General features: G+C 28.2%; 1 protein-coding gene across 1 annotated transcript; it reads right to left on the bottom strand.

The window, feature by feature from the left end:
- Positions 1 to 11,465: 11,465 nt before the first annotated feature.
- On the bottom strand, positions 11,466 to 12,341 carry LOC112683221 (SCAN domain-containing protein 3-like). The gene is made up of 2 exons (XM_025554137.1): positions 12,146 to 12,341; positions 11,466 to 11,965 (listed from the first exon to the last, which is right to left on the bottom strand). Exons 1-2 carry the CDS (start codon positions 12,339 to 12,341, stop codon positions 11,466 to 11,468), a joined length of 696 nt encoding a protein of 231 aa, XP_025409922.1.
- Between the last annotated feature and the right edge of the window lie 220 nt (positions 12,342 to 12,561).

Below are 12,561 nucleotides of genomic sequence, written 5' to 3'. Positions count from 1 at the left end.
ATTACATGTGAGATACTTATTTGAAATTTTTTTTTCTGTGGATCATTTTATAACGAAATCAAATTAGGCGTGGCTGTGAATACTGAATTGGGCTTTTTTTTTAAATTTACTTTTTTGTATTTTGGTATATATCCTATACTTAGTGAAAAATCAAATAAAACATAAGCGTAACTTCTAAAACGCAGACAAGTGTTAAAAAAGAACTACACAATAGCCGTTTCTTAGTCGATCCAGCATTAGATTAAAAAAAAAAAAAAACCACAAATGTTAAGGATTTAAATATTTGAATATTTAAATATTAAAAATTTAAATATTACCTGATTTAAATATTACCAAAAATTTTACTCGCACATTTTGAGTCTGAACTAAAGAAAATATTTGAGTCGCTCCCCCCCTCCCCTAGAAATAAGTCTAAATACGCCTCTGTGTCATCGTTGTGTTCCGTATTAAAAAAAAAAATCTGATGAAAATGTTTATTCCCATTGATTGTCGCGCATCAAGTTCCATGCCGTTCAGGGCTATCCGCAACGGTATCGAATTTACGCGGTCCAAGGCTGAAAATAGATGATGGCAGACGCGCATGGACACTATAGGCTCCCAACATCTCTCGTAGTGCTTACAAAAATGTAACATTTCTCCTAAAAGTTCATCGGAATGCTGGACCGCTTTAAAATAAAAACCTGCATTAAACAATTTCACGCATTCATACCGATCATAAAATCTCTAACCCAATGAATGTACTTTATTTCCCGACCGGTTATACTATAGACATCAGTGGCGTATATAGGTTTTCATTTCGGAGGAGGCCGATTATGTATTTGATTTTTGGGTGGAAGGGAAGAAGGAAGCACACTATTACGAAAAAAATTACTTGAACACTATAAGACTTCTCGACTGTCTTAATACCAACAGAGAAATAAAAAATTCAATTTTTTTAATGATTTATTATTTTTTAAAAGTATAAAAACTACATTATAATAGACAAATTTTTTATTAGAGTCACTCAAAATCCACCACATATTTTCTTAAAAGAATAAACATATTTTATAAATATAAAATTTTAAATTATCGCATAAGCAACATTCTCAGTGCCACGAAAAATTTTCGGAAACCCCCAGCATTAAGACTTATCCATGTTAAAATTAACAGTCTTTAACAATGGTGTTTTTCATTTCGGAGGGGGCCCGGGCCCAATCGCCCCCCCCCCATAAATACGCCCCTGATAAACGTTAAACTATTCCAGCGACTAAAATTGTGTGCAATACGACACACTTTGTGTAATACAAAATTTTAAATATGTAATACGAAATTAAAAAGTGTGTTGTGATTCTATTCTTTATATTATGGTATTTATTTTTAATTTTATATATTTTTGAAAGGGAAGTACGACAAAATCCTTAAGTGTGCAGTACGAAAAAGTATATATTTTAGCCTCTGAACTATTCGTATCCCATTATATTGGTACAATCGATGAGAGGGTGAATATACATAACTTAATCGTAGAAGTCAATTTTTTTAATCGATAAAATGTGTTTTACATTCAAAGAAACTATTATTACAAAAATATACATACAAAATAATGTAGTTATCTACTTTTACTTATAAAACCATATAAGTAGGTCTTCAGGCTTACGGCCATGTGATTATAGTTACCTATAATTTATTAAATTCTCGTGCTTCTATTACGGTGTTACTAAAATTATAAATAATTACTTACATATAGAATTTTGTAATATTACAACTGATTATATGTAAATTTTATATAATACCTATTAACACATTTCAACCGGTCTCGGCTTACGTAGGTATCATAGTTGATTTATCGACATGAATATTAATCTTACCCAAAATGTAAATATGTTTTTTGGTAATTAATAGCTTTTATGTTTACTGAGTGCCTATTAATAAAATTTGAAATATGAAATACCGTGTTAGAATTTATAAACTAAACATAAATATACTAAATTCATGGTACGTCGAAAAAAACATATTTTATTTAGTTTTGACACGTTATGTGTTTTTCGATAGTAGACAAATATAACTGTACAAATCATTTATTTAAACTAAAATTATAATTCATGAAAAATATGTATATAGCTGTTGAATTTTTAGAAAAAAAATTTCCTAGTTTTGACTTTAGAATAGGTACCTATTTATAGATATCACTTGTCGATTGTTATATATTCCAATGTTGTTTCTTTTATTCTATATACAGTTATAAACAGTGTCGTCTATCTAAAGATTTTTACAATTCAAACTTACAACAATTAATTTATTTGGTATTTCCATGAGAAATGTATTTTTTATATAGAATTCGACAAGTAGCTACATTTCTAAAGAGAAGTTATGAAAATTTGTTCTTTTAATTTTATAATTATTTAAATCACTTATATTGATTATATAATGAACGAAGGAAATAACGAAAAAATCTTTCAAGAAATTTTAATACATTCCTTCATTTTCAATATAAAATCTGTTAAGTTTCTCAAAAATCAAAAAAAATAAATCAAAAGGACGCGTTCCTTGGACCCCCGAGGGTCTGCACTCCCGGGGGAAAAATGTTTTATGCTGTACACCAGTGGTTCTCAACCGCCGCGGCACCGGTCCGCGATAAAAGAGATGCCGGTCCGTATTGTGTTGTCATCTGATTTATTTTTAGTGTAGCGTTAGGAATTTTATTAGTGTATTATATTACCCGTATACTATCGCAACAATTAGTTTCATATCTACATTATTGATTCAGCTTTCAATTGCAACTGTGACGTTGCGGCTGTACGACGTTATTTTGTTTAATAAAAATGAATTTTAAACAAACAAACTTACTGAATTTTTACAAAAAAAATAATAATGATATTGCCACCAATTCAGTTTCGGAATCCGTTGATAATATCATTGCATCACCATCTAAGAAGAAGAAAAAAGGTACATTTGTTCGTAATTATAATGATGATTATATTAATTATGGATTTATTTGTTTTTCTTCTGATTCAAACGACATACCGAAACCGCAATGCGTATTGTGTTCTGTGATTTTATCTAATGAAGCAATGAAGCCTGCTAAACTTATTCGTCACTTGGAATCAAAGCATAAAGAATTTAATAACAAACCTATAGATTTTTTTATTCGAAAAGGTAAAGAGTTAACGGCTCAAAAAAAAGTTATGTCTGCAACTTCTAAGGTTGATTACTCATTAGTTAAAGCATCTTATCTGGTAGCATTTCGTATAGCCAAATGCAAAAAACCGTATAATATCGGGGAAACTTTAATTAAACCTTGTTTACTTGATGTTACTAGTGAATTTTTAGGGCCTTCCGCTACTAAAAAAATGAATGATTTACCTTTGTCTAATGACACGATTTCTAGAAGAATAATTGATATTTCTGTAGATATCGAAGAACAAGTTATAGATAAAATTAAATTATCGAAATGGTTTTCAATACAACTTGACGAATCAACTGATGTATCTCAAAAAGCAATTTTGCTATGTTACGTGCGTTTTATTGATTTTCAAACATCAGAAATGTGTGAAGATTTATTGTGTTGTTGTGAATTACCTTCACATACTACAGGGAGTGAAGTATTTAAACGATTAAATGAGTATCTAAAAAAAAACCAACTAAACTGGGAAAATTGTGTGTCTGTGTGCACGGATGGTGCCGCAAGTATGACCGGAAAATATTCTGGTGTAGTTTCCAGAATTAAAAATGTAGCAAACATACATTTTGTTCATATACATTGTATTATACATAAACAACATTTAGTTGCGAAAAAAATGTCACCTGATTTGAATGAAGTATTGACTGAGGCAGTAAAAATAATTAATTTTATTAAATGTAATGCCTTAAATTCTAGATTATTTTTAATTTTATGTGAGGAAATGGAATCTGAACATTCTCATTTATTGATGCACGCAGAGGTTCGGTGGTTATCCCGTGGTAGAGTCTTGAATAGATTTGTTGAATTAAGAAAAGAAATTGAATTATTTTTAATTCAAAAGAAAAGTAATTACATTTCAATTATTCAAAATACTGAATGGATCGCAAAATGTATTTATTTATCTGATATTTTTAACTTAATAAATACCCTTAATTTAAGTTTACAAGGTCCACTCACAACAATTTTCACCATGTTAAATAAAGTTTATGCATTTAAAAAAAAAATACAGTTGTGGATAACGCTTATTCAAGAAAGAAACTATGAGATGTTTGAATCTTTTTCATCATTTATAGAAACTAATGAGTTAAAGATCGATAGTAATATCAAAATTACTATCGAAAATCATTTGCAATCATTGTATGATACGTTTGAAGATTATTATCCAGTGAATCAAGATCCACGAGACGGATATTTGTGGGTACAAAATCCATTTTTAACAAACTCTCAACATAAATTGTGTTTAAAAGAACAAGAACTTTTGTAAGAGATATCATCAGATATTGGTCTACAATCTAAATTTAAAACAATATCTGTAACCAAATTTTGGATTGAACTCAAGGACGAGTATTACGTGCTTTTCGAAAAAGCAATGAAAATTTTTCTTCCATTTTCTTCGACATATCTATGTGAAGCTGGATTTTCTGGAATGACCCATATAAAAACCAAAACTAGAAATAGGCTCGATGCCACACATAGTTTACGTGTATCTTTGACAACTACAGTGGAACCAAGATTTGATAAAATTGTTAAAACAAAACAAGCACAACGCTCTCATTAAAATGTAATATTTTATTTATAAATATATTGTTAAAAATTAACTAAAAAGTACTCATTAAAATGTAATTTTTGATTTATAAAAATATTATTAAGAATTAATTAAAAGTATAATACTTAAATCTTGCAATCAAAACTAGAAAAATTAGTTATAGTATAGTAATAAAATGTAACATAAATTAATAAATTAACACATGTTGTGATTAATTTTGTGTATTCTTGTTGATGAACAAAAAAAAAAAAAAGTCTTCCTAGTTCCTAGTTTTTGTAAAATTGAGGTGGTTCGTGACCTAAAAAATATTATCGAAGTGGTCCGGGGTGGTAAAAAGGTTGAGAAACACTACTGTACACTATAGCAATGTACATATATAGATGTAAACCAAATTTCGCTATCGTCCAATAAAGTATTTAACCGAATACGTGTTAACAATTGTTACATTTGATTAAAATTAAGGTTGGCTATTATCGTTATGACTTATGAACATTCGGTTGTTATGTGACATCAGAAATTAACTAATGCCTACAAGCAAACGGAAATATATTTCAGTTATTCGATTCTCTACGGTAAAATTTGCACAAATTTTTAATTTAAAAATATCTTTCGTTGTAATATATAGCTCTTCAGAGCTATTCACTTCAGAGTTGTAGTATATCATCTACATTAATTTTACTTCTGCCATAAGAATTAATATCGAAAGAAATATAAGCTAATTCAAAGAAGTTAACGGTAAAAAATTTTATTTACATAATAGCGGTAAATAGAAAGCGAAAATTACAATTACGTACTAATTATTTGTGTAAAGCTACAGCATCTGAAGCTTTGAACAGCACGGCCGAAAACATGCAAGACGATGGACTATTGATCCGCAACACCGTAAAGAAATACTATTTCTAATCACGAATAATATACATTACCACTAACATATAAACAGTAGTCACTCGATAATTTGAAATTTAAAGGACAGAGCTCAAAATACGATTTATAAAGGTTTTCAATTTACCTAATGTTTGAATTATCGAATGACTACCGTATATGCATTGCATATAAAAAATTACACGGTGAAGTTTTATCAGTTAAATTTTAAAAGTACAAATTATGTAACTAACCAGTGATTATAAAACATAAATTAAACTTTTATACTTTATTTTCAACTTTTCATAAATATCTGAAGGTATATAAAGAGGTATTTTTCGATCAGTTAAATACACACACCACAAAAAGTTAACTATTGAACATTCTTAATCTTGAATAATTTTCAGTTGGATAGAATGGTAAAATTTATAGAGCACAACGCTGAAGTTATTCAACAGGATATTGATGATGAAACAGAAGAAAATTATAACATGGAAAAAGAAAAGTTAATACATATGGGTAAAATGGAAGTAAATCAATTATTCAACAAAAAAACTAAACTTTTAAACAAGGAAAGGGCAACGTGAGTAATTAAAAAAAGAGCAAATTGAAAAGAATAAATATTAATCTTTTTGATATAAAACAGAATGATTTCTACCTTGATGACTAGTGCTAAGTTGAAAATATTACAAAGTAGAGATAATCACATTAAATCAATAATGGCTGATGTAAATAAAAAAATGACAAAAATACGTGGAAATAAAGCGCAGTACAAACAAATCCTCAAAAATTTAATATTACAAGGATTGTATCAAGTATTACTTATATAATATATTATTGATCAATAAATAAATATTTGATTTTTATAATCTTATAATTTTTATTTATACATTTTTATAACTTTGTATGTATGGTTTTATGAGATTTTAGAACCAGAAGTTAACTTAATGCTGATATCGAATGATGCGGCTCTCGTGAATTCTATGATCGAAGAATTAGAAAAAACATACAAAGAAAAAACAGGAATGACAATCAAAATAAATATTGATAGCCGTTTTAAATTACCCGTCCAAGAAATATGTGGTATTTTGATTACAGCAAAGAACCGGACTATTATAATAGAAAACACATTGGTAGCGCGATTGCTCCGCCTAACCGAACGAGGAATACCACTTATAACCAACGGATTGTTCGGACCAAATCCACATAGAAGTGTTTAAGAAAATTCATGCGTTTTCTTATAATCAAAATGTGTTACCTCGTAGCATAGTATAATTGAGTCCAACGAATGTTATATATTGTTACAAAAATTCTCCATGAATGGGTTTCAATAACCAGTTACGATTTTGACGTAAGATGTGTTCATGCACTGGCTAAAAGTTAGCGTTTTATACGTATTAAAATAATCGAGATATTAATTCAAGTATTTGAACAATTCTGATTTTAAATATCATATTCAGTTTTTTTATTTTCTGATCAGTGGCGGATTTAACGGGAAAAAATAGAAATTTGCTGCCTGGGCCCCTACCCGAAAAGGCCCCGGGCCCCGGACCCAGTTCTGAGTCTTCACTTATTTTCATTCATAAAGTTTATGTACATATGTGTATTAAGTGGTCTACTAATTATGATTGAATCTTGTACAAATCATTTGCAAAAATACCTAACTTTAGAGAAGATATATATTATATATATTATTTATATTTTTAACAGTTTTTAAACATTATTTAGGCCATAAACTAACATAGTTTTTTTCTGAATTATGCGTAAATATACAGGGCAATGCACACAAAAGAAGTAAAATAGAACGATAAGAAGTCGAAAATATGGTTTAAATAATAACTTTAAGAGATATTAAGAAATATAAAATAGCCAAGTGGCGTCATTGGACCCTCCTCATCGTAATTGCTTATCTTTTACGTGTAAAAGTTCCTCGCTTCTCACGACGATTAACCAACCAAAATATTTTATTTTTGAAATGTAGTTTTTCTATAAATCTGTGGTTTCATGTGTTTAAGATGATGTAAGTATTAGAATTTCAATATGACGTTTAGTTTTTCGAATATTAAAAATATTAAAAGATACATTTTTGTTAAACAATCTATCGATCGCCGCTTGCCATGACCTGCCGTTTTACCAAAATGTCTCTTTTAATATTTTTAATATTCGAAAAACTAAACGTCATATTGAAATTCTAATACTTACATTGTCTTAAACACATGAAACCACAGATTTATAGATAAATTAAATTTCAAAAATAAAATATTTAGGTTAGTAAATTGTCGTGAGAAGCGAAGAACTTTTACACGTAAAAGATAGGCAATTACAATGAGCGGGGCCCAATGACGTCGCTCGTCTTTTTTCGTCTGCTCATAACTTATTGAATAATATGAGTAGAAAAGTTAACCCAATGCCATTATTCTAAGAATTTAACATTCTTTCAAATAAAAAAAAAATATATATTTTTTGTGTTGTATGCTCCTTTAACAAGTACATGTCTGCGAAATACAAGACTAAGATTCCAACGATAATGTGATTTATGAAACAAGACACCATAAAACTTAAGAACAATGATTGGGTACCAAGAAATGTAGGTATGTAATTTAAATGCTCGACCCAAACAAGAGTATTGCAACACAAGATCATTGTCGAATTTAGAAAAACTTAAATCACCAGCATGGAGTGTCTTATGAACAGTAAAATAATACATTATTTCATATAAAAAAAGTTATGCATACCCGTAACATTGTTGAAATAATTGAGTTATAATATACATGTTAACATCCTATTACAATGTTTATAATAAAAACATACCACGATACATGCAAGAGCAGGTAATAATTAAAGTGCCAACGGAAATTAAAAAGGTAATTATGTCTTTTAAAATCAATAAATCGAAGATAAAAACAAACATTACTTTTTCAGCTAGTGGTATAATTAATAGATTTGTGATATCGTAATCCTTTTTTTTTTACCTATTAATTTAAATTGTTTCAACAAAATTATTGTTTTATAGAATGAATTTAACAAATATAATTTTAAAAAATTAATCTTGAAAATTTGTTTGTACTTTTGTTTCAAAAGGTATATAAAAAAATAATCGAATTAAATTATACACATTGAAATATGCTTTAAATGGGTGAATTGTTTAATAATTTTTAAATTATTTAGGCTATGAATGAACCGAAATTAACTCCACAATACGCACATATTTGTTCACTAATAAAAGACACGGTAGTGTAATCAAAAGATTAGAAATCCAGTGCTTCGTTTCGAATAGTTTTGATTGCAAAGTGTCAAAACGCATTCGAGGCAATGTTCAACCGTAAACAAATTGTAGCCAAAAACCGCAACGAAATCTAGTCCTGTAAAGATAAAATATGAACGGCTCTCAATAACACTGATCAGTGCATATTTTAACTAATATACAGAGCGACATAAATGTCGCCAAATTAATATTTTTTGTATGTCATCTAGAAAATGATATATTTAATTACTGGGCGACAACGTTGTTTTGGTAAAAATTAAGATGTTTGTAATTATTTTAAAATTGTATTGTTGTATTATCACATAGAATATAGATGATACCTACACCTAATTTAATTTTATTATTACGTGAAGTGGAGAAACCGCGGTTCCATTCGCAAAATGGATGCAAACGTTGTCCATTTCGCGAAACGTACAATAACGCGATATGGATGTGACATATATATATATATGTCATAAATATATACATACATATATATGTATATATTTATTATACATATAATGTATAAATTATAGATATAATTTTATAATGTACACAAATATCATTGTTTTAAATATTATATGTATAAATAAATAATAAATGTTGTACATGTGTAATTATTAATTTTTCCGAGTTAGCGGACACCTCTAAATAACGGACAAAATTATGGCAACCAAGAGTGTCTGGTATTTAGAAGTTTCACTGTACATGATTTGGACCCCTCCCAGAAAAAATGTCTAGATACTGTCTAGATACTGCAGCCCCCTCCCAAATCCATACCTAAATTTATAAATTTATTTTTAATAAATTCCTAATAATGAATACCTAATTTATAAAAAAATGTATATTGTTAACAAAAAATTCATATTATAATATGTACTATTATACGACACTCAAAAGTATGTAGATAGAGCTATAGAGGCAGTAGCACATTTAAGGGTGAAAGGGGCAAATGCCCTGGATGGAAAATTTTTGGGAGCGGCAAAATATTCTAACTTATATTATTGATGTGCTTATGATTTTTTTAATTTTCACACCTTTTTCGGTATTGTTAAGTATTTTAAAAATATTGTTGAGCATCTAATAAGAAATTAAAAAAATTATACTATACCTAGTCACCTAGGTAATAGTGAAATACCTATTTTGCTTTTTCACTATTACCTAGATGACTAGGTATAGTATAATTTTTTTAATTTCTTATTAGATGCTCAACAATATTTATTATTCGATATTATATTTTCGTTCAATGTTTATAATAAATACTCGAGTACACAGAACGCGGTATTCACTTTAGGGCACATTTAAAAAGTTTACAAAAGGAGTAAAATTGTACCTAAAAGTGTTCAATGTATGTTAGCATTTATTAAAGAGATAGTTTAGTTGAAGTATATCCTTATATTGATATTGCTCTAAGGATGCTACTATGTATGTACTTTGTACACCTTCAAGTAATTGTTCAACGGAAAAATCATTTTCTACATTAAAAAGAGTCAAAACATATTTCAACAACCAGAGAAAATCATCTTAATTAATGAACAACCATTAATATTGAAGCTGATTTAACGAAAACTATTAATTTTAATGATATTATTGAACATTTTTCTTCTCAAAAGTCAAGAATAAAATTATAAGTTATCGATTATTTTATTATATATAATTAATAATAAATATAATAAAAAACCATGTATTGTTAATCATTGTGCATATAATAAGTATAAATTCCGTTTTCTATATTTAATATATATATATTTTAAGAAAGGAATATTCACTGAAAAAAAAAAATTAGGTTAACGTTAGTATATGTATTACCATTGAGTTTATAGTATACAATATATACATATATATATATATATTTTTGGGAAGGGGAAGGGTAGAAAATTTATTTTTCCCCGGAGCGCGTATGTATTAAATGCGCCACTGCATAGAGCGTGAGAGTGTTTCTCAACCTTTGTATAATGGCGACATACTATTAAAATATTTCATACTTTGCAACACATAGTAAAAAAAAATAAGAATAATAGATAGTATTAAATATTTATAATTAGTTAATAATATATAAACTTATAATATATAATCAATTATAATATATAAAACAACAAAGAAAAATATAACATAGGTAAAACAGCATTTTAATGAGAAATTTGTGACTGATATTTCTTACATAATATATCAATTCGTGGTGAAATCTTCAATAAGGCGACTCTTAACTCCTCTTCGACATTAATTAATCTTTCCCTTTTTTTGTTTTTAATTTCATTCAAAGCAGAAAAAGCTACCTCGCACAAATATGATGTCGAAAATGGTAATATTACGGAATGAGCCAATTTTGTTAAGTTCGAATATTCTTTTTTTTGTGTAAATCCAAAATTAGCCTAGCTCAAGCTCATTAAATTTCATTTGAAGAGTCCGATCGTTTTTTAATTCTGCAAGTTCTTCTTCCTCTTTTAATGAAAGATGTGTGGTTTTTAAACTAAGATTAAATGGATTCCTCACCCAATCAGATAATTTCAAATCCAGCGATGAAAAATAATGATCAAGTTTTTAGTCCAATAATGTTATTGAGTCATTGATAATTGGTATTATTTTATCAGTAAATTTAGTATTAGCAATTAAAGGAAACATATCTAAATTATTATAATTTACCCTTCTTTTCTAAATCAATAATTTGCCATTTTGTCTGTAGATATTAATAAATATTGATTTTCACCTTGCATGCTTAAATTTAATTGATTCAGGTGTTCAAAAATATCAGCTAAATATGCTAATTTTGAACACCAAAATTCATCGGATAAATAATCGGAATATTCCATTTGTTCCATTGTAAAATATACTAAAAGTTCTTCTCTAAGTTCATAAAAACGTGATAAAACTTGCCCTTTTGATAACCAACGTACTTTTGTATGAATAATCAATGTATAGTGATCAGATTCCATTGATTCACATAACTGGGAAAATAATTGAATTTTTTGAGGTCTACTTTTAATAAAATTTGCCATTTTTACGACTTGATCAAGTACAATCTTTAATTCATTAACAATGCTTTTTGCTACTAATGCCTCCCTGTGTAAAAAACAGTGTGTTGTGTTTATATTTGGATTTTGATTTTTGGCAATTGTAATAAATCCTTTAATAGAGCCTGTCATTGATGGCGCCCCATCTGTACAAATACTTACACAAAAAGTCCACGATATACCATAATTTTTAAAATATTTATTTATGACATCAAAAACATCTCAACCAGTTGTTGTCCCAGATAATTCTTTACAACAAAAAAACTGACTAACTATTTTTGAATTTACAATAAATCTAATAAATGCCATTAATTGAGCTTTCCCACTTATGTCTGTTAATTCATCAACTTCCAAGGCAAATAATTCTCCACTTTTTATAACTTCGATAACCTGCTCCTCAATATCCTTTGATATATTTATAATCTTACGACTAATTGTACTATCAGATAATGGTATTTTAATTATTTCTTTTTCTGCTTCGACTCCTAACATAGTCTTTACCATAATACGACAAGCTGGCATAATAAGACACTCGGCAATTAAATGAGATTTTTTTTTTTTAAGCTATCAATTGGGCGATACGAAAACTAGCTTCCTGTGCCTTATCCGAAATTTTCACTGATCTTACAAATTGTTTTGATTGTAGTTTTTTTGAATCTAATAGTCTTCGAAAATAATCAATTTGTTTATTTTGTAACGATTGATGTTTTGTGGTGAAATGGCGGGTTACCTTATTGGGAAC

This window comes from Sipha flava, unplaced genomic scaffold, assembly GCF_003268045.1.
Source record: "Sipha flava isolate LNK unplaced genomic scaffold, YSA_version1 222_pilon_pilon, whole genome shotgun sequence".
Classification (NCBI taxonomy): domain Eukaryota; kingdom Metazoa; phylum Arthropoda; class Insecta; order Hemiptera; family Aphididae; genus Sipha; species Sipha flava.
This window is presented reverse-complemented; position numbering and strand designations above follow the sequence as displayed.